The 23,675-nt window shown below is 42.0% G+C and overlaps 1 protein-coding gene across 1 annotated transcript in view; it reads right to left on the reverse strand.

Moving 5' to 3' along the window:
• Positions 1-648: 648 nt before the first annotated feature.
• The window catches only part of MUC13 (mucin 13, cell surface associated), a 60,227-nt gene continuing 37,200 nt past the window's right edge, over positions 649-23,675 (reverse strand). The window contains exons 10-17 of the mRNA XM_060262453.1: positions 17,222-17,280; positions 12,062-12,231; positions 10,756-10,893; positions 8,107-8,215; positions 7,461-7,498; positions 5,979-6,066; positions 1,795-2,026; positions 649-687 (exon numbers count right to left, since the gene is read on the reverse strand). Of these exons, the coding sequence (XP_060118436.1) occupies positions 649-687; positions 1,795-2,026; positions 5,979-6,066; positions 7,461-7,498; positions 8,107-8,215; positions 10,756-10,893; positions 12,062-12,231; positions 17,222-17,280 (873 nt within the window). The remainder of the gene's footprint in view (positions 688-1,794; positions 2,027-5,978; positions 6,067-7,460; positions 7,499-8,106; positions 8,216-10,755; positions 10,894-12,061; positions 12,232-17,221; positions 17,281-23,675) is intronic.

Raw genomic sequence — 23,675 nt, forward strand, 5'->3', positions numbered from 1 at the left:
ACAAGACCAGGAAGTTGTGAGAGAGATTGGAGGGAGTCGTGGGCCAAAAATGCACCCGTGCAGCAACCGATGGGAAATTGATCACTTGAGCAGGAGAAAGCAGAAGCCCGGGGGTGGAGAAACTGCTAGTGAGGAATCAGTCAGAGTGACAGGGAAGCTGGCTAAGAGCTTACGACTGGCTAAAAGCTTATCACTTTATAATGAAAAAGTGAGAGATGTGGGTTGAAAAGGGGAAACTTATGAGTTGTTTTTTATCCTCATGCTGCTCCTTGTAGATTTCAACACCGTTGCCAATCCTTGTCTTAAGATGCAATCAAGAGTAGGAACAGCAGAGAAAAATATTGTTAGCCAACACGGCATTTAAAAGAACTGATGCCCAATCTGCCTTCTCTGCCACCTAAATTTCTGTGGTGAAAAACATCCCAAAGTCATGATCTCCGTTTTCTTCCACTGGTTTAAACAAGACAACAAACATAAACAGTTCCATCCAGTGGCGTGTACATATTTTTGAGAGCTGATTACCAGGATTCAACAACAGCGTCAGTGCTGCAATTGCCAAGCGACAATATCATCATGTGGTGGGAGAATGACAGTCTTTCATCATCGGTACTCAGATTTACAATGGCTCCATTTTCCTTTTGAATGGACTCAAGATTCACTTCTGGTTGCCATTTCAAAGGAGCTAGGCTTTAAAATATAGAAGTGAAAAAGAACAAACAATTTAATCATGGCAAGAACATGCGGGAGTAGCATTTCTACAGTCTAGCACTGGGTTGCTCAAAACATTGATTTGACTTCTCTTTTCCTACTAAATCAGGTGTCTTTAAGTGCAGTCCTAACACTGTGCACTCAGAAGTCAATTATGCTGAGTGACATGAGACTCTCTCCCTAATAAGCACGTTTAGGATTGCTGCTGAATTATTAAAAGTGTAAATTTGTTATCTTACAGTCCAATCATGCAATCCCAGTCTTTTTTTCTTTGCTGTCAAGTTACAGTTGAATTATGATGATCTCATATGGTTTTCAAGCCAAGAGATATCCAGAGTTGGTTTGCCATTGCCAGCCTCTAGATCCGCTGATATCGATGTGCTTACTGTGGAGTAACTGGTTTGGAACGAATGGGGTTTTTCTGCCTGTCAATGCGACCTCCCTGCCTCCCAACTCCAAATACAGCCTAAATCCTGCCCCCCATATTGTGCTTGGAAGGACCATGTCCCCAAGGAGAAGCATTTCAGGGGGCATTTTGGGCTGTCAGAGAGAGGCAAGAAAGTTGTGCTTCATGGGCAGAAATTCCTTCACCCATGGAAACACTCATTTAGATCAAAGCAATTTATTGCACTGTTAATGATCTAAAAGCTATTTTCATGGTATTAACCTATAAATCTTATCCAGTAACATGTTTATTAAAACACAGTTCCATCCCCTGGACATGCTAATGAGTGATACCAAAGGCAAAACATGGCATATAGTCTTATCCACAAATCACAGCTGTGAAAACAATTCTTTCTAGGCATTTCTAGAAAATCATTCTAGGCAGCTAGTATTTGGCTTTGTTCCCCGGGGGTGGGGGAGATGTGGTGGAACAGAGTTCTGGAACCTCTTGGTGGAAATAAAATTCTCCAAAAACGTTAAAATGTTTATATGTGGCAGCCATGTGCTTCTCCTTCATTTCCCTCTTGAGAGTTCTGGCACCATTTTTTCCAGAAAAAAAGCCCTGATCATGTTAGATGTGGGTTGTATCTAGAATACAAGTGCAAGCTTATGAATATCCTCTCTGAAACAACTGCCACTTACATCAACATCATCATAGTCTTGCTCAGGAAGATAGGCTGTGTTTGCTAAGCCTCCTTTATCAGCATTCCTTGCCAGGCCTCCTTGGCCAGATGGGTCCTTCGCTTGGACTCTGGGGAACATTTTCTCTCTCGGAGCATTATTTGTGGCAGATTTGCTTTCTGAATGTGTCTTTGTAGGTAAATAGTCATTGCTTAGCAAATTCCTTCTCTCAGGATTAAGCTTCTTTTTTGCTCTATGAATATATGCACACACACAAAAATAGAAAACCATTAATTGTCCTCAGCCCAACTATTCCCACACCCATATCTTTTCAAAGTGATTATGTTCATTTGTGCCCAGTTTCACCTCTGATAATAGTGGCAAAAGGATCTTGTTGCATAGTCTCAAAACATGGGGAAATAGACAGATGATTACCTGCTCCCTCTGATAATAACAACCTCAGGCCATGAAGGGTTTTTGAGACAGCCAATGGCCCTTTCTGCTCACGCCTCTCCATTGCTTCAAAAACCTGCTTCCATATTCACTCGAACACTCAACCCACTCTCCCGTTGGATTTTGAAATTCCTTCCACATCCTTTCCCCAGAATTCTGCTGTTACTCCACTATATCTCCATAGTTTTTCAGAGCAGTATCCCCCCCTCCTTAATTCACTTCCAAGTCTTTAAAAGTAGAAACATTTCCTTGGATTTCCCCCCTCCTCTCCCCTAATTGGTCTGTTCTTGTTCGTCAGTTTCACACTATGCATGTTTTTTGAAGTAGGAGATTAGGAAAGTCTTTGTCTGACTCATTTGCTTGGTTGGTGAAGATGCTGAGCTAGTGCAGCAAATTTGATTCTTCTTTGGGGCAATTTTGTATTTGAAAAAAAAAGTTTCCTTTTAAATTGACTGACCACAAACATTTCAAATGGGAGAATAATGCTGCAGGAACCTACTTTGTGGCAGTAAAAAAGTAAAGGTAGTCCCGTTCGGTAGCAGCCTTTAACAAAAAAAAGTCTGGTCCATCTCCACATCTCTTCGTTTTTTGCCATCTCAGTTCTAAATAATAATGGGGGCAACTCAGGCTGCAAAGCACTGACATCAACTCCCCCCTCTCTCCCTAAATTCCTAAAAGCAGTGTCTGCCAGTGTATTCCCCCCCCCCCCCCAGCAAACTCCTTGACTACTGATAGGAGGAGGGGGACAGTAATGGCGATCCCACAGTAAATTCAGCTGGAAAAATCTATTTAAAAAGGCATGCCCAGTGTGAAATTAACCAATCAGGAGAAACCAATCCCAGAACATTACCCAGGTTTTCTCATTGGTATGTAGAACATATACACAGCAATTCTCAATAGAAATCAGAGAGAGAGAGAGAAAGATGTAGAATGAAGGCATAGTATTCAAAGTAAACCCCAACCTGCTCCACGTCAGTGAAAATCAGAAGTAATCTGTGTATGCAGAATGAACCTACGTAGTGCAGTGGTTTGGATGTCAGATCAATATTGGAGGGAGAGAGGTTCAGATCTGCACTCCGCCATGAGACTTGCTGAGTGACCATGAACTAGTCACTCTCTCAACCTGACCTGCCTCATAAGCTTGTAGCAAGAATAAAATGGAGAACAGGAAAATTCTTTGAGGAAGAGTGGAGTTTAAAATGTGCTAGACAGAGTTTTGCAGATCAAAACTGACGCAGTGAATTAAACGGCTACAAGCGTTGCTCTTGTAACCCTGGTGTGTTATGGTTAGACCCAATTAAAAGACACATCATCATAGGGATGAACAGTTGAATGGTTAAAAGAGATTTAGACAATTAGCCAATCAAAGATTGGTCAAGTGTTTTTAATTTAATTTAGAACAACAGGCCTGTATAGCTTTCTGATCAGGACCACAACGGAGCCAAAAGGTTGGCTGGGACATTGCCAGGCTCTGGAGATGCCCAGGGTGAAGATGACAAACAAGGTGGTTGATCCTCTCTCCTTGGCCAGTTGGGAGGCTCAGCTGGCTCCCTTGTTCAAGGAAATGAAGAGGTCAGTTGAGGTTGACACTGCCCCCTCCAAACATGGAGGTGATCCAGCATCACACATTCCATGCTCTCTCTCTCTCTCTCTCTCTCTCTCGAACATAAGAACATAAGAGAAGCCATGTTGGATCAGGCCAATGGCCCCTCCAGTCCAACACTCTGTGTCACATAAGAACATAAGAGAAGCCATGTTGGATCAGGCCAACGGCCCCTCCAGTCCAACACTCTGTGTCACATAAGAACATAAGAGAAGCCATGCTGGATCAGGCCAATGGCCCCTCCAGTCCAACACTCTGTGTCACATAAGAACATAAGAGAAGCCATGTTGGATCAGGCCAATGGCCCCTCCAGTCCAATACTCTGTGTCACATAAGAACATAAGAGAAGCCATGCTGGATCAGGCCAATGGCCCCTCCAGTCCAACACTCTGTGTCACATAAGAACATAAGAGAAGCCATGCTGGATCAGGCCAATGGCCCCTCCAGTCCAACACTCTGTGTCACATAAGAACATAAGAGAAGCCATGTTGGATCAGGCCAATGGCCCCTCCAGTCCAACACTCTGTGTCACATAAGAACATAAGAGAAGCCATGCTGGATCAGGCCAATGGCCCCTCCAGTCCAACACTCTGTGTCACATAAGAACATAAGGGAAGCCATGCTGGATCAGGCCAATGGCCCATCCAGTCCAACACTCTGTGTCACAGAAGAACATAAGAGAAGCCATGCTGGATCAGGCCAATGGCCCCTCCAGTCCAACACTCTGTGTCACATAAGAACATAAGAGAAGCCATGCTGGATCAGGCCAATGGCCCCTCCAGTCCAACACTCTGTGTCACATAAGAACATAAGAGAAGCCATGCTGGATCAGGCCAATGGCCCATCCAGTCCAACACTCTGTGTCACAGAAGAACAGAAGAGAAGCCATGCTGGATCAGGCCAATGGCCCCTCCAGTCCAACACTCTGTGTCACATAAGAACATAAGAGAAGCCATGCTGGATCAGGCCAATGGCCCCTCCAGTCCAACACTCTGTGTCACATAAGAACATAAGAGAAGCCATGCTGGATCAGGCCAATGGCCCATCCAGTCCAACACTCTGTTTCACAGAAGAACAGAAGAGAAGCCATGTTGGATCAGGCCATTGGCCCCTCCAGTCCAACACTCTGCGTCACATAAGAACATAAGAGAAGCCATGCTGGATCAGGCCAATGGCCCCTCCAGTCCAACACTCTGTGTCACATAAGAACATAAGAGAAGCCATGCTGGATCAGGCCAATGGCCCCTCCAGTCCAACACTCAGTGTCACATAAGAACATAAGAGAAGCCATGTTGGATCAGGCCAATGGCCCCTCCAGTCCAACACTCTGTGTCACATAAGAACATAAGAGAAGCCATGTTGGATCAGGCCAGTGGCCCCTCCAGTCCAACACTCTGTGTCACATAAGAACATAAGAGAAGCCATGTTGGATCAGGCCAGTGGCCCCTCCAGTCCAACACTCTGTGTCACATAAGAACATAAGAGAAGCCATGTTGGATCAGGCCAATGGCCCATCCAGTCCAACACTCTGTGTCACATAAGAACATAAGAGAAGCCATGCTGGATCAGGCCAATGGCCCCTCCAGTCCAACACTCTGTGTCACATAAGAACATAAGAGAAGCCATGCTGGATCAGGCCAATGGCCCATCCAGTCCAACATTCTGCGTCACACAGTGGCCAACACACACACACTGTGGCTAATAGCCACTGATGGACCTGTGTTCCATATTTTTATCTAAACCCCTCTTGAAGGTGGCTATGCTTGTGGCCGCCACCACCTCCTGTGGCAGTGAATTCCACATGTTAATCACCCTTTGGGTGAAGAAGTACTTCCTTTTATCCGTTTTAACCTGTCTGCTCAGTTTCATCGAATGCCCACGAGTTCTTGTATTGTGAGAAAGGGAGAAAAGGACTTCTTTCTCTACTTTCTCCATCCCATGCATTATCTTGTAAACCTCTATCATGTCACCCCGCAGTCGACGTTTCTCCAAGCTAAAAGCTTGGTCTTTTTAAAAAATCATCTTGGGAGGAGGCTGCCTTGGTGCTGTTCTAGAGTCAGAGGATCAATTGAAACAAGTAAAAACAGAATAACAAGCTGTGTCTAATGTGACAAACTTGGCAATGGCATATTGTCAAACAAACTTTTACCTGAGTGATTTATAAATGAGCACTCCAGCTAAGACTACTATAACAATTCCACACACGACGGCAATTGCTACGATGACTGCCGTGTAATCTGTAAAAATGGAGATTAAAATGATCATAGCAAAAGCTACTCTTTTAATATAAAATATAAACTATTTTATAAGATACAAAATATGATTTTCTACACACGTTAGGGGTAGAACTTCTACAGCTGCCTTGGAAAACTCTTGCAAAATCACTGGTTTTCACTATGGTCCCATAAATCAGGTTCCAATATTCTATACAAAGTGCTATAAAGCGGCATTTGTAGAGTACTTTCAATTTAATGTTCTCAGCCTCTGAGACTTTTTACACAAACAATCTATATATGATGGCATATGTGTGTTCAATGTGGAGAAGGAAAAGGATGGTTGAATTGTTTCAGCCAAGTCCAGATGCACCACATCTCTTTCTGCTAGGGCACCTATGTCTGAACTAGTTAGATGTTTTCTTTCTCTGTAGTTATCTCACTTCTGATGAGAGAGAAGAGAAACAAAATGACTGACAAGGACCTATATCCATTGAATTATACCAAGTAAGAGTCTGTGCTAGAAAGACTACTGTTTTTTATACAAAAATCTCCTTCTTGGCCTTTTCCTAATTTCTCTTTTAAAGGGACAGGGAAGGGGAAAAGGAAATGATACCTGGTGAAAAGCAGAGGTGAATTATTATCCATAAGATATACAGTGGTGGATTGGGCCTGAAAACATTGGTTGCCGGGAGACAAAGGGGGCCTACCCACAACTATCAGGCTATCTTTTAATTTTTATAAGAAATAAATACAATTTTAAAAAACACATAAGTGGAAAAAAGATACAATTAAAACTTTTGCGAAAGAAATGTGTGTGTGTATATATATTTAGTAATTTAGTAATATTTAGTATATTTAGTAATTACAGTGTACATATATTGTACATTTTGCTGACAGTATGCAGTAGATATTAAATGCAAATACAGGTTGCATTTTCTCCAGGGGAGCTGACCTCTGCCAGCTGGAGACCAGTTGGAAAAGCGGGAGATCCCCAGGCCCCACCTGGAGGCTGGCAACCCTAAATACACTGTAAATTGTAGTTGCATTACAGTAATACTATTGGAATGTCTTATTGTATTTTCAAGCTACTAAAAGGACATTAACATTTTAAACCTAGTGTTTAGTGTTTCAGGGGGCCCACTTCGTCAGGGGCCCACTTGCCGTCGGGCAAGCTGACCCCATGGCCAGTCCACCACTGGAGATATACTTATATCTCAGAATGTGACAAGGATTGGTTTGCAGGGCCATGCTAAGTCCTTTGAAGCCAATGGGTTTAGAAAGGTGTAACTCTGGTTAGGATTGCACTGCAGATGCAGGATCCTGTCCTCTACTAGGAGCAGCTAGAATTTGGCTTTGTTCCTCCAGTGAGGAATTTTTCATTCTTCATGAAAAATGATTGGAGCTGTGATACTTACTGTCTTTACAGCTTTCTCCAGAGTAGCCAAAATGACACCTAAGCAAAAACAGAACAGAGTGGAATAGAGCAGCATGAGTTGCCTGCTTCCTATAGCTCTGACAGACTTTCGCTAATCTCTTGTGGTAGCCAGGTATCTCTTTCTAGCCATCAGAACTTTAGCTGCTCACCCTCCTTTCCTCCCCTAGTGGATTTACTGAACTGCATAGTCATTCAGTGAAATGTTCTTTCCCACTGGACACACAAAAATCCTGGTCATTGGTAGAAAAATCTTGCTTCTATATAGGCTTTAGGAATCCAGGCCTCCCATTTGGGCCTCAGTTTTGTATGGCATCCCAGACGCCTGCATCTTTCCTTCTCTAGTAATAGCAAAGTGTTTGTCTTCTAACTACTTCCCTGTTCAATGGCCATCTGTGCAAGAATTGGAGGAGGACCATGTTCTGTGTTTAAATGCTAAGAACTATTATTTGAAGACTGATCAGTACTGATCAACTAGAATAGCACAGACTTCTGGTCATGGTCTTCAATACTTCCATTGAAGAGATGTTCTGCTGCAGACGACTGGCAACACAAGAAACACTGTTTTCAGTCCGACAGTATCTGAAAGTTGAATTTGTTTAATTCTGGAAGAGGAACAAAGTACTTACTCCTGACAACTTCCATCCTTAGCATAGAAATCAGTCATGCATTGGCACTGTGGCACCAGCTCTTTTATGATACATTGCATGTTGTCTTTTTGAGAACAATTATCACACACTGCATTCAAAGTAAGAAGAAAATCAATAACAACATTTAGCATTTGTATGGCAACTTTGGAAAGCCAAACTACATCTTACATCCCCAACTTAAGAACATAAGAGAAGCCATGTTGGATCAGGCCAGTGGCCCATCCAGTCCAACACTCTGTGTCACACAGCGGCCAAAAAAACCCAGGTGCCATCAGGAGGTCCGTCAGCGACTGAGCCGGGAAACTAGGAAGCCTTCCCACTGTGCCCCTCCAAGCATCAAGAATACAGAGCATCACTTGCCCCAGACAGAGAGTTCTATTCTTGAACTTAAGAACATAAGGCAAGCCATGTTGGATCAGGCCAGTGGCCCATCCAGTCCAACACTCTGTGTCACACAGTGGCCAAAACCCCCAAGTGCCATCAAGAGGTCCACTAGTGGGGCTAGAAGCCCTTCCACTGTGCCCCCCACAAGCACAAGAATACAGACCATCACTGCCCCAGACAGAGAGTTCCAACAATAAGCTATGGCTAATAGCCACTGATGGATCTCTTGCATGACAATCACCAAATGGCAGGCCTGAAAAGCAGCTTCAGAAAGAAGGAATTGTAAATGAAGACATATCAAGAGTGTCAGGTACCAGACCAGTATGTAATAAGTGTTCAAAACATTCATAGAAGTTCTCTTTGATCCAAATGGCCATGCAAAATATTTTGTGTGTGCTCTGGTACCCTTTAATCCTCTTTGTCCGTCCCTTCACAGCCTCATTCAAGCTGCCTCTGAAGATCAGAGGTGCCTCTGGATTGTGCCCACCCAATAATTTGCAACTGGATTCCTTGCACAGACAAGCCAATCCACGTGCAAATTATCACTATAGTGTAAAGATAGTACAAAATCCAATGATGTGCAGAGTAGCATTGAAGGTGCCATGATAGGAAGCAACTGGAAAAACAAAATAACAGCATTCCCATCCAGCCATATGGGCACACAGATGCACTTTATGCTCATACATAAAACTTGTGGGATCTTAGTCATTATTTCATGGTGCAAGATAAAAACAATGATCTCACAATCAAAGGAAGCAACAGCATTTCCCACTGTGGTCTGATCACTGCATATCACCTCCTCTTTCGTACACACCCAAAGATACACATGCAAAGATAGACCAATTCCCCACTAGGCTTGTTCCAGCATCGGAGCTCTTTCCCCTCGACACTTCTGTCTGATTTCGCACAAGCTGCCCTGGGGCTGCAATTTGCCTTGCCTCTCCCCCATGGCAAGCAGAAACTGGTTTTCAGAGGATCTTACTTAATGTGGGAAAGAGGCAGAGCGAGTCACATCCCCGGGGCAGCTTGTGCAAAATTGGACGGAAGCATCAGGGGGGAAAGAGCTCCAACACTGGAACGAACCTAGTGGGGAATCAGGCATCATGTTTCATGTGAATCCATGCTGCAGGTGATGAAAATCAGTTTGTTAGTCATTGTGAGTAAACGTGAAGCTTCAGATGTATAAATCTGCAATTCAGTGCACGCTGGCGGCACACCGTAGTACACAACTGAGCAGTAGTGTCTGCACAGTAGTAGTGTCTGCACAGTAGTAGTGTCTGCACAGTAGAACAGTACCATCGCAGTGTCTGTGATGACAACCCCGACCCTTTAATTAATCTGTTCTTATTTCATATGAGCCCAAGCATTAGAAACCAATTCAAGGGCTAAGAATTGCCACAAATTATATCCTACTCGTGTTCAGATTCCACCATACTCCTTGCTAAAGTCCTCTGCCATTTGGTAACATGTGCACAAATGTCAGATGGTGCAGTTCCTCCACATGACAAATTAGCTTGGATCCCAAATGCCCATTGCCTTTTATTTACTCATTCATTCATACCATATCCTCCCCCCCCCAATTGTTCAGATGAAAATAAGGAAACAGGCTCATTCCCCACCAAAAATCGCTGCCTAGACTCTGTTAGGCACTTCTGTCTGCTGCATTCCAGGTTCACTAAAGGGGATGATATAAGCCCCAGAAGTAGAGAAGAGGAAATGGGTGAGAGAGATGCCATGAAAGAAAGGACTCTAAATATGCCTATCCTAAGGGATTGTTTGTATATGACTAACATTTTGAATCTCCTTATGATCCCATGTTCAGATTCAGGTGCTCCGTATGGCTTCTGTGGGGCTTGCAGTGGTATCTTAGGCACAAAGAAGGTCCCCCCTGCCCAGGTGGATTTAATTGTTCTCTAAAATTAGGTGCTTCCAGACCATCCCTAGAGCTTCTGGAATATTCTGCATGATCTCTGTCTCCTACTAACTCAGGGGCAGAATGAAACAGATTTTTTTTTAGGGGAAAGAGATTTCAGAGGAAATAATAACCATCTTTTTAGTTTTGTGCTGAACAATGATTGTTCAGATTCAAATGGAAAGAGCTGGCATAAAGACCGCTTAATTTTCAAATGCTGTAAGTCTCTGAAAACGATTTTCAGTTATGGACAGTGACAACTGAACGTAAGTATGAATAAGATGCACAGAAAAAGCACTCATATATCTAGCAATGTCTTCCCAGGTTCTTACATAAACAATAGTTGTCCTGTGTATTCTTCTTAGCCAATCCTGGTTTACAGTTACAGGTTGCAATTGTATTATCTTCATTCTCAATGCAGTTTGTAGTTTGGCTATCGCAGATCTTCTGTGTATTACACTGTGAGATAGCTAATGAAATATATAATGCCTGGTTATTAACAGAACAGCAAGCATCACTGCTAACTACAGTAGATGTTTCCATGCTTACATAACTTACTGTGGAGACGATGGGATGGTTCACATATATAGCCTTCAATGCAACATTGTTCTTACTTCAGTAGATGGTAACACCTTCCTCTGTTTCAAATATCAGCAGGTCCCAAATGCTAACTAAATGACATCTTGATTTAGATGTGCAACCCTGGTTCTTCAGTGGACTTAAAACAGAGTTTTAAAACTCTGCTTAGGACTGCACCGTAAAATTCCAAAATTCTAATTACAATTGTGACATTGTAAATTAATAATCATTTAGATCCAGCTGAAACCAATTAATAAGCTTTGTATCAAATGCAACTGCTATCGTTAAACTTTTCATCCCATCTCACTACATTTTTAAAGCTGATTTTGGATATACAGCTCTTCAGTCTGAGCAACATGTCACACAGAGAACCTGTCCCTCAGGCTTTGCACTGCCTGCATCTTCTGCTCACTTTGTTTTTCTGAATCCCACATGAAATGCCTATCTCCTTGATACGGTTGTCCATTCCCTCATGCACAATTTCAGCTCCTCTCTGTCCTCTCACTGCTGAACCCGCCTCCCTTCTATATATACACCTGCCAATACATACTACTGAGAAATGATACAACAAATTCCTCCAGTTCAATGGACTGTATTCTAGTCTATTCTACCTCCTGCCCCACTGAGCTGCTCCGAGTAACCAAGTAGAGTCGCGGCTTTTGCGTCGCTAATGTAAACTGGTTTTAGCGGTTTCCATTTGCGACGCAAAAGGTCGGGAACGTCCTGGTTCCTCGGAGCAGCCTCAGAGCAGTTGGTGGGAAATCCGCGCAGACGCTGCGCGGTGAAGAGGGACGTCGCTCCAAGGTAAGCTCAGTGGGAAAACGGCCGTAGTTTAGGTCAATCTCTGCTAGGAGCTTTTCATAGTAATCACTTAATGAAACATCCATCTACCCCTGCAGGACAGGACTCCATTTAATGCTTAGAGAAAGAGGGAACGGAGCATCTCACCATCCAACAGGAGCAGTCTGCCTTGGGTTCTTTATCAGAGGCAATACTTTTGTGGACTAGAGCTGCTCTGTGGACCAAAGCAGCATGTCAGCACTTTCTTTCAGTACTTACCTACAAAAGATGAGCCACTGTGGCCATTCTCGTTAAGTGCCTTTGTTACAAGATCCTGTACTTCTGCGTTATTTAAGGTGGTGCTTATGTCAAACATATTGATTAATGAAACCACGGTAAAAGCCATCCTTTCTGCTTCTCTTAGCCTTTTAAGTGCTGTTGAAGATGATCTGAAATGTATGCACATATACACAAATGTTTTAAGAATAGAATATTTTAGGACACTTTTTTAAAGCATACAATCGAAACTGCACACGACCTGTGGGTGGGATTCCTTGTCTCTTACAAATCACAAAAGGTGCTGTTTGACAAGACTGAACAAATGAAGCTGCCTTACACTGAATCAGACCCTCGAACCATCAAGGTCAGTGATGTCTGCCTAGACTGGCAGTGGCTCTACAGGGTCTCTAGTAGAGATCTTTCACTTCACTTACTGCCCCATCCCTCTAACTGGAGATGTCACAGATTCAGCCTGGGACTTTATGTATACCAAGAAGATCCTGTACCACCAAGCCATGGCCCCTTCTCCAAGCGAAGGATCTGGAGACACTGGAGTGTATCTGGCTGGGGAAAGCTGGGGGGAAACTAAGCCCAGTTGAAGCAAGCCAGATTGCCAGGGCTAATCTTAAGGATGACAGAATACTTCCATGAAGTAAAAAGAAGGGATTTGTGTAGGCCAACTGCAGAAGAAAAATGCCTATCCTGAATACAGTTGTCCTATATAAACTGGGCTTATTGGACTCAGTGATTATTTTAAGACCTCGATGGAATTAAATGAAATGGAACTTTCCAGTGGAAGTCACAGAATGTATAAGAGCAGAAATTGCCTACCTATGTTTCTGCTTTGGGCAAACATACTGCTTGCTAGAAGGCCAGCTCAGTGATGCATTGCAGAGTTGCGATGAGCACCCTTTACTATTAAATTAATGCATTAAATTAATAAACTGATGGTTCTGAATACCATAGGAAGGAAGGAAAAGTCCACTAATACCTCGACATATAAATCTGGACAGAAAGGAGGAAATTGATCACTTTTTGGAGCATTAAGTCACGTAAAGCTTGTGCAGTGCTTTGTGGTAGGACTTTTGCTATATTTGCACCTATTTTTAGTGCCAGTGTGTAGTCTTTGAATTTTAAGCAAACCAAATAATTATTCTACAAAGGGCTATTAAATGCCACGCTGCTCAGAAAAAAATGGTACAAAAGCTATGCAATTGCGCAATGCTAACCTAAAAGCGGGCAAAAGAAAAGTCAGTGAGCTGAGTGAAATTTAACTTGATTGGCATGCAAAAGAAGGGTGGTGGTGAAAGCCCACAAGAGAGGCAAAGGTAGGACAGGATCTTATGATCTGCTAGTGGAAAGTGCTGGTGGCTGTGGATTTCCCCAGCTCTCCTCTCTCCCTAGTAGCCATTTCTGACCATGGGAAAGTTTATTCGTGGGGCTGCAAGACCCTCATGGAACAAAGGAGCAATTTCACCACCTGCCTGTTGCAGCCTTCTGACCCATGTGGCTATTACTTAATGAAGGACCTTCAGTGATCTCTGGAATAAATCTCCCCAGGACTGGAAAAGGCTTCTGGGTGGAGGGGAACTGGGGAGATTAAGTATCCTTGTGCAGAATTTGCTAGGTCTTTGTGCTGCACACAACCCATTGACTGGCTCACAGTTGGCGTGTGGGTTTTGCTTCAACACATTTCTTCATTTTTTTTGTTCTTTGTGAAGCTGCTTCTCTTTGACGAGGAGCAATCAATGCAAGAACAACTTGCATTGGTACCCATTCAATACTGCTGCAGGTCAGCTGTTCACTAATCATTTTTAACTTGGCTTCCACCCATGGCAAAGCCTCAATACAAATGTAACTAAGTCCTTAGGCTATTGTTCATATATATTCAGGCTAGTTGAGTCTTCAATAGTTCAATGGATCTCCTGGTTTTGTCGGTTTATCAGCAAAATATAATCACACCTATAGTTATAAACCTGCCGTGGTTGTTTAGGTGCTCACACATTTACAGTGATAGATCCATTTGGCAACCATGTTGGTCTGAAGCAGTAGAACAAAGTAGGAGTCCAGTAGCACCTTTAAGACCAACAAAGTTATATTCAGAATGTCAGCTTTATTTGTATGCACGCATACTTCATCAGACAATTCAATGGGTGACCTCAAAGTTGCTGGTTTACTGCAAAGGAACTTCAAGAACAAAATGGAGAGGGAAATTGCTGAATTACACATTATTATGAAACTCAGAACAAACACCTCCCCAGGACTGAACAAGGATATTGGGTTTTTTATCTCATTACAGATGCTAAACCCACTCTCACCAAGGCCAACGCCATGCTGGGAATTATTAGGAAGGGAATTGAAAACAAATCAGCCAGTATCATAATGCCCCTGTATAAATCGATGGTGCGGTCTCATTTGCAGTACTGTGTGCAGTTCTGGTCGCCGCACCTCAAAAAGGATATTATAGCATTGGAGAAAGTCCAGAAAAGGGCAACTAGAATGATTAAAGGGTTGGAACACTTTCCCTATGAAGAAAGGTTGAAACGCTTGGGACTCTTTAGCTTGGAGAAATGTCGACTGCGGAATGACATGATAGAGGTTTACAAGATAATGCATGGGATGGAGAAAGTAGAGAAAGAAGTACTTTTCTCCCTTTCTCACAATACAAGAACTCGTGGGCATTCGATGAAATTGCTGAGCAGACAGGTTAAAAAGGATAAAAGGAAGTACTTCTTTGCCAAAAGGGTGATTAACATGTGGAATTCACTGCCACAGGAGGTGGTGGCGGCCACAAGCATAGCCAGCTTCAAGAGGGGTTTAGATAAAAATATGGAGCAGAGGTCCATCAGTGGCTATTAGCCACAGTGTGTGTGTATATATAAATTTTTTTGCCACTGTGTGACACAGAGTGTTGGACTGGATGGGCCATTGGCCTGATCCAACATGGCTTCTCTTATGTTCTTATGTTTTTATCCACAGCATGGCCGGTGTGTGGGAGTAGGCCAAGTAGGCAGCTGTCTAGGGTGCCACCTGGCCTAGGGGGCACCACCAGGTGCGCCCCCTCCCCACGCACAGCGTGTGTACTCCTTGAAGCCTGCCTTCAACAATGGAAAGCAGGCTCCATGGAGCGCAGATGCTGCTCAGCAGGTTTTGCATTTGCTGTAACAGATTGGGAAATGAGAAAGCAGATAGTGGCTGCCCCACGCGCTCCTTGGAACCCAGCAGGGATAAATTAACCAATACTGCAGTTCCTATGGTGGGAGCCATAGCTCAGTGGTAGAGCATCTTTCTCGCATGCACAAGACAATGTTCCCTCTAACCTGCAGAGTCTTGTGAGCAAAATTTCTCCTTTGTGGGCTACTGGCATTAAAGTTTTGAGTTACTGCATCAATTAGTGTGCTCTGGAGCTATTTTTCCTGAGCTAAGACAAAAATGTGTGAGCTGGAGGCTGAAAACCTGTGAGCTAGCTCACACTAACTCAGCTTAGAGGGCACATTGGCACAAGGTCTTGTCACTGGCACCTCCAACCAAAAAGATCAAGTAGAAATGGTCATGTGAAGGCACCCTGGCTCCTCCAGCTAAAAGGATCAAGTAGTATTGTCACAATTTTTATTGCTTAATCTCACAATTTTTTAAAAAAGTAATAAAATTTAAAATAAAAAACTGTAAATTAAAAATGTAAATAGTTTCAAGTTTCTTCATTTCTCCCACAATTCTGCTTTTTAAATTTCAGGGGGGGGGCGTTAGTGGACAGCTCGCCTAGGGCACCAAAAACCCTAGCACCAGCCCTGAAGTATTCCACTGTATTTCTCTTTTAGAATAGTGTATCAGAATAATGTTTTTTGTATTGACATATTCAAATAAGGGATATTGGCTGTTTATCTCACTACATATACTAAACCCATCTCCCACTATATTTTAATGTATTTTTTTCTAATGGCATACTAGAAGAAGAAGAAGAAGATATTGGATTTATATCCCGCCCTCCACTCCGAAGAGTCTCAGAGCGGCTCACAATCTCCTTTGCCTTCCTCCCCCACAACAGACACCCTGTGAGGTAGATGAAGATATTGGATTTATATCCCGCCCTCCACTCCGAAGAGTCTCAGAGCGGCTCACAATCTCCTTTACCTTCCTCCCCACAACAGACACCCTGTGAGGTAGATGAAGATATTGGATTTATATCCCGCCCTCCACTCCGAAAAGTCTCAGAGCGGCTCACAATCTCCTTTATCTCCCTCCCCCACAACAGACACCCTGTGAAGTGGGTGGGGCTGGAGAGGGCTCTCACAGCAGCTTCCCTTTCAAGGCCGGAGTCTCAGAGCAGCTCACAATCTCCTTTACCTTCCTCCCCCACAACAGACACCCTGTGAGGTGGGTGGGGCTGGAGAGGGCTCTCACAGCAGCTGCCCTTTCAAGGCCGGAGTCTCAGAGCGGCTCGCAATCTCCATTCCCTTCCTCCCCACAACAGACACCCTGTGAGGTGGGTGGAGCTGAGAGGGCTCTCACAGCAGCTGCCCTTTCAAGGACAACCTCTGCCAGAGCTCTGGCTGACCTGGCCATTCCAGCAGGTGCAAGTGGAGGAGTGGGGAATCAAACCCGGTTCTCCCAGATAAGAGTCCACACACTTCACCCCTACACCAAACTGGCTCTCCATACTAGAATGATGTTTATATGTATGTTACATGTTAAAAAGCAGGAAAAACCTCTAAGAAAGAAATGTCCTAATTTTAACCCAGACTTGCTAGTAATTAACAGACATTTATTATCTCATTCTCCACTTCCGACATGTTACTGCTTTATTGCTTTCCCACACAAATGCTATCCAGACCAAATGTTCTTTCAATTTGTTAATTTTGCCATTGGATTCTAACTTTATACCACTTTGCATTCTAAACCACAGCCTACCAGCTATAAATAGCTCTGCTCACTGTACCCCATTTCATTGTCTGATGAAGTATGCACGCCTATGGAAGCTTACATTCTGAATAAAACTTTTCTGGTCTTAAAGGTGATACTTGACTCCCACTTTGTTCTACATTTACACTGAGATGCTGTGCAGAATTACTCCAGTCAAAGTCAATTGAAATCAATGGGTCTGAACTGAAATAACTCAGCATAGGATTGTATGTTAAATATATATAAACAAAGTTGACTTACTTCACACTTAAAATGATTGTTTGTTTGTAAGCAGACTCATTTTTAAATGCTGTTTGGCACTGTAAAAAATGGAAAGAGCAGAAAGATAAAAAGCAAGGAAACAAACTAGAAAAAAATGGCAGAATCCACAAATGGTCTTCAATGTGCTCTCTTTTTGTTCCTTGACTTCCCAGGAAGCTATTTCTTTAGTCTCATCTACCAGATCATTGCATTACATTACAAGATGATGTACAAGTCTACATTGTTTTCTTAAGAACAATACTTTTTTTGACTTCAAGGTTGGAATGTCTATCTGCTGGTGCGCTGGTTTTCGGCCTCTGCATATTCTCTCACCAAGGTGCTGATTCTACATGCAGGAGAGTGGAAAAACAACTCCCCCCCCCCCCCCACCGCAAGCTGCGGGGCTAGTCAACTGGTGGAGCTTCCTGACTTTTTATCAGTTTAGTTTTGGTTCACAAAAAGATGGGAGAGAGAATGTAAGCTTATAGCTAATCAAAGACAGCCCCGCCTCCTTTTTCTGTATTTTCCCTTGTTTTCTATAATATCTGTGTTTGTTACTACCTTATACATTTTAAAACAAGAGGACTCAACAAAATCAAAGCCAGTAACCCATTATCCCTCCCCCCCCCCCCTTATTACTTATTATCTGCATTCAGCTCCCAGGAACTGTGCCTATTGTTTGGTGGGGCTACTACCCTTCCAGGGTCAGGGTGCCAAGGAATTCAAGCAGGCCAGGATCTGGAATCAAGAAAGAGCCAGGGAATCGACTTGTTGCTTCCACGAGGTTACCAGGTCCTGGGTGGGAGTTATATGGGAGCCTCAATCAGCCTGCTCCCTGGGTGGCAGCAACTCTGCTAGAACTCAGGGCTGAGAGATCTGAAGCATTGGCGTGCCTCATGTCTTCACTCTGAAAATTCTTTTTGGAGCCTGCTTCGAACTCTTGAAATGGGAGGGAGCTTGGAGAAGACTGATTGTCAACAACCAGCACTGGTGCCTGGAATGTGGGGAGAGTGATTGATGGGCCAGCTACTGATTGTTTGGCTGAGGAGTTGGTTGGCAACTCTTCCAGGTCTGTTAACCCTTCCAGCTCCCCCCTCATCAGGGCTCATGACACTATCCCCTCCCCTGCAGGACCTCTCCCCCCACAGATTGGCCAGGCTGGTCAGGGCAGGCCATGTGGAACAGCTGCACAAGCTACTGGGGATAAAATCTTGTCACTCTGCCAAGACTTGCTGGACAGAATTGACACAGTATGTGAACTGGAGGCTCCTTGGCCATCATCTTGCCCAGTGTTAGACCAATTCAGCCAACTCTGCCAGGATGAGGTCAACAGGATTCAGGCATCTATGAAGCCCACCATTTTCTTTCTTGACCCATGTCCTCATTGCTGGTGAAAGCTGGTATCAACGAGTCCCTGAGATATTATTAACTTGTCTTTGAAGGAGGCAATAGTGAGACTGCTGATGGGATATTTATGGATTAAAAAATGGTTAAATGACAAGAATTTATTCCCCAGAGAGTGGGAATAAATGGACAGTTCTCATAATGGAGTGAAGAAATGCAATAACTGGGGCTAGGACTAATAATATTTAGTTTGTTTATAAATGGTCTGATATTGATGGTGAGCAGTATAGTGGCCAAATTTACAGATGACGGAAAATTATTCAGGATGGTAAAAAACAAGGATCACAGTGAAGAGGTCTAGGAGGATCTCTACAAATATGGTTAGGGAGGGATGGTGGCTCAGTGATAGAGCATCTGCTTGGTAAGCAGAAGGTCCCAGGTTCAATCTCCGGCATCTCCAAAAAAGGGTCCAGGCAAATAGGTGTGAAAAACCTCAGCTTAAGACCCTGGAGAACTGCTGCCAGTCTGAGTAGTACAAAGTACAATACTGACTTTGATGGACCGAGGGTCTGATTCAGTATAAGGTAGCTTCATATATGTTCATATATATGTTCAATAAAGAGACAAACGAAGATGAATGTGGGCAAGTGTAAGGTTATGCATATCGGAACAAAAAAAAATCCCAGCTTCCAGTATATGCTAATTGGGTCTGAAGTAGCTGAGACTGAAAGAGAAAGAGAGCTTGGGGTAACAGTAGGCAGCTCAATGAAAATGTTAGCTCCATGTGCTGCAGTAGTAAAAACAGGTTGCAGACCCCTGGAGGAGGAGGAGATTGGATTTATACCCTGCCCTTCACTTGAAATCTCAGAGTGGCTTACAATCTCCTTCCCTTCCTCTCACCACAGCAGACACCCTGTGAGGTAAATGGAGCTAAGAAAGCTCTAAGAGAACTGTGACTGGTCCAAGTTCACCCAGCTGGCTTCATATGGTATTACAGAAAATCCGTCATAATGGCTAGAGAACAGATTACTATTCTTTTGTTCAATGTTAATGGACTTAACTCCCCAGTGAAGAAAAGGAAAACCTTTGCTCATCTAAATTTAAAGCAGATGTAATTTGCCTACAAGAAGCTCATATAATTGTAAAGGACCAACACCTACTTAAGAACAAAAAAATTGGGACTGTATTCTTGGCCTTTAATGTTAAACAGGAAAAAAAGAGATGTATCTATTTACATTAAAGACAGATTAAATCCGCAATTTTTATTTGCCTTTGATGATAGAAGAGTTTTGTTTGTAGAAATTACAATGGATGGAAAGAAAGTCTTACTAGCAAACATTTATGCCCCAAACAAACATCAACATAACTTCTTTAAGGAAGTACATAGTAAATTGGCAAGTTTTGACTACAAGGAACATTGTATAATTGGTGATTTTAACACAATTTTTGATAAGATTATGGATAAGGAAATATCCAAACAAATTAAAATGAAAGGTTTGCTATTGCCATTGAGCTTTTTTAAACTGGCAGAGGAACTAAATCTAGTGGATGCATGGAGAACAAGATTCCCCTTATCGAAGGACTTTACCTTTTACTCGGCTAGACATCAATCTTGGTCAAGAATAGATATGTGCTGGATGTCCATGGGTTTGAAGGATTTGGGGGAAATTGAAATTCATACAAGAATTGTCTCAGACCATAGTCCATTAACAGTAAAGTTAAATGAATTCCCAAAGAAAAGAAGATGGCGTTTGAATACTCAGATTTTGAAAGACAAAGATTTTGTTCAAGAAATTAAGAAAGAATTTGAGGGCTTTTAAAAACAAAACATTACTCAAGATGTAAAAATGCATTTCAGAGGCCTATTAGATACTCCTCCAAAAGAAAGAAGGAAAGAATGCAAATTTTTCAAGATTTAACTACCCAATTAAAGATGAATGAAAATATCTTGAAACAACAACCATCAAAGATAGAACTGCTGCAACATAAATTCAACCTGTTGCTGATGGAAGAAATAAAGAAAAAGCTGAAATTTGCCAAGCAAAATTATTTTGAAAATGCCAATAAGCTAGGAAGACTTAAGAAAGAAAATGCAAAAAGGACCATTTTAGCTTTGAAAAGAGAAGACAATAAGGAAAGATATACAAGGCAAGAATTGGTAAAGATAGAACAATTTTATTAAAAATTATATAAATGTGATCAACCATCCAAGAATATGCAAGCGAATTATATCAAGTAACATAATTTAAAAGCCTTTACAGAAGACCAGCAGAAGGTTTTAAATGATCCTATAACAATGAAAGAACTTGTTGAAGCGACTGGAATGCAAAAAGATAGGAAAGCCCCTGGTCCAGATGGCTTACCAGCAGAATTCTACAAAACCTTCGAAGACTCTTTGTCACTCCCATTTTAATATCTTTTAGATAAGATATGCAATGAAGCAATGATTTCTTCTTCTTGGCAAGAAGCTACTATTTCTCTGACTCCAAAAGAAATGGCTGACTTGAAAGATATCAAGAATTATAGGCCTATTTCACTTCTAAATGTAGATTACAAGACTTATGCAACAATTCTGGCACAATGTCTTAAGAAAGTTCTACCTGACTGTATTCATCAAGATCAAGATTCTTCCCAAAAGACATTTGAATAGTAATGTTAGAACAATATGTAATATATTGGAATATTATGAAATGCATCCTGATAAACAACTGGCATTAATCTTTTTAGATGTAGAAAAAGCCTTTGACAATGTTAATTGGTGGTTTATGCCGCAACAACTGGAGGAAATGAACTGTGGAACTGAATTTCTAAAGAAGATCCAGGCTATATACACCTAGTGCAAAGTGTTAGTGAATGGAGACTTCTTTGAGTCAATTGAGATCCAGAAGTGAACCAGGCAAGGTTGCCTGCTATCTCCGCTGCTTTTTATCTTGACTTTGAGATTACTAAACAATCAGATTAGGGAGGATGCAAATATTAAGGGCACAATGATTAGAGGTGAACAATACAAACTTCAGGCCTTCACTGATGACTTAGTATTTATACTAGAACAACCTCTAGATTCTTTTGATTATTTGATGAGAAAATTAGAACAGTTTGGTGATGAGGCTAACATGAAAATTAATTATCAGAAAACAAAAAAATTAATGAAAAATATGACAAAGGACTAAATAGACCTTTTACAACAAAAATCAGGATTTTCTTTTGAAAAGAAATACCTTGGTATTTATTTATCAAGCGAATGTATTAATTTGAAGGCAGATAACTATGACAAGCTATTAAAAGATCTGGATAATTGGAAAAAAAATTGGAAAAATTTGAATGGGAAGAATTGCAACAATCAAGATAAATATTTTATCAAGACTATTATTTCTATTTCAAACAATTCCAATTTTATTGCCAAAGAAATTTTTTTGTGCCCTGAACAAATTGATGGCAACATATATTTGGCAAGGTAAAAAATCAAGAATAAAACTAAAAGCCTTACAAGAGTCTAAGGAAAGAGCTGGTTTTGTGCTACCAGATTGGCAATTATATTATAAAGCTTCTGTATTGACTTGGGTGAGAGAATGGATGCTATTGAGTGATAAAAGACTATTACTATTAGAAGGCCATAATCTCACCATGGGATGGCACTCTTATCTATGGTATCAGAAAATTGAAGGGCATCGTTATTTTAAAAATCATGTATTGAGAAAATCCTTATATTCAACATGGGCATGAATGAAACAAAAATATATATAAAACATTTCCAAAATGTATTTTGCCAGGTAGAAACTTTTGTTCAACTGGCACTGTTAACTCAAAATATGATATTGAGATATGATGACCTCTTGAAAAAAAATTATGAATTAAAGAAGAAAGCTGAATTCAGATTACAGAATGTGACCATTGACTAGTGGCTGAGACTACAAATTGAATCTAGATAAGCCAAAGATAAAGTATTAGGTTTTGCTACAGAACAATATGGGTTTGATAAGATAATGTTGGGCCTCAGCAAAAACTGATCAAAAATATATATTCTCTGTTATTGCAAATGAAAATGCAAGATGAAATTGTAAAAGATTGTATGATAAAATGGGCACAAAATATAGGCCATAACAATGACATGGCATCTTAGGAAACATTGCGGAAATCTACTATAAAACTGACTAGAGTGGTTACTTTTGAAGAAAATGTATATAAAATGTTTTATAGATGGTATTCTAATCCAGAAAAACTATCTAAGATGTATCTTAATGTCATCAAAGATTTCAGGTTTTCACGGCTGGTAACATCATTAGGGTTTGTAGAATCTTTTGGGATCAAGTGCCGTGTTCTACTGGAGAAAGTTTTCCTTCCAGACGTTTCGTTCTCAGCTGCAGAGAACATCCTCAGTGGCGCTTCAGCCGGAGCAGGCGCTCAGACCTTCTTGTCTGCTGTGCATTGAGTGGGGCCAGGGCTGATGGAGAGCTGCTATTTCTAGGCTGGAGGGGGTGTGATGAAAGGGCAATTGGTTTGTGGATGTGCCCATTGTTTGGTGGGGCTTCCTGGAAGGGTAGTGATAAGGAAACTGGCCGTTGAATGTGACCATTGTTCTGTGTTAATTGCTGGGAAGGTTGGAAGGGGTTTGAAGATAAGGAAGATGGTTGTTGACTGTGCTGATTGTTCTGTGGAATTTGCTGGTTGTTCTGAGACTTTCTGCAATTCATAGTCTGTAGGGTGTTTTGCAGAGCTGGGTACCAAGATTGGTGGATGAAAATGCCTTCTTCCTTTCTGTTAAAATTGTGCTAGTGTTTGTAAATCTCAATAGCTTCTCTGTTCAGGCGGGTATGATAATGTGAGACCGTAGAGAGGACTTCAGTTCTTTCAAAGTGGATGACGTGGTCTCCTTCTTGAAGTGCATGTTCAGCTACAGCTGATTTTTCTGGCTGAAACAAGCGACAGTGTCTCTTGTGTTCGGTGAGACGGGTGTTGATACCGCGTTGGGTAGTGCCAATGTAGACTGCACCACAGGAGCAGGGTATTTTGTAGACTCCAGGGGTTGAAAGTGGATCTCTCATATCTTTGGCCAAGCGCAGCATGTGGCAGATCTGTTGTGTGGGCTTGAAGACTGTGTCAACATTATGGC

This window comes from Heteronotia binoei, chromosome 21 (genome assembly GCF_032191835.1).
Source record: "Heteronotia binoei isolate CCM8104 ecotype False Entrance Well chromosome 21, APGP_CSIRO_Hbin_v1, whole genome shotgun sequence".
NCBI classification, from domain to species: domain Eukaryota; kingdom Metazoa; phylum Chordata; class Lepidosauria; order Squamata; family Gekkonidae; genus Heteronotia; species Heteronotia binoei.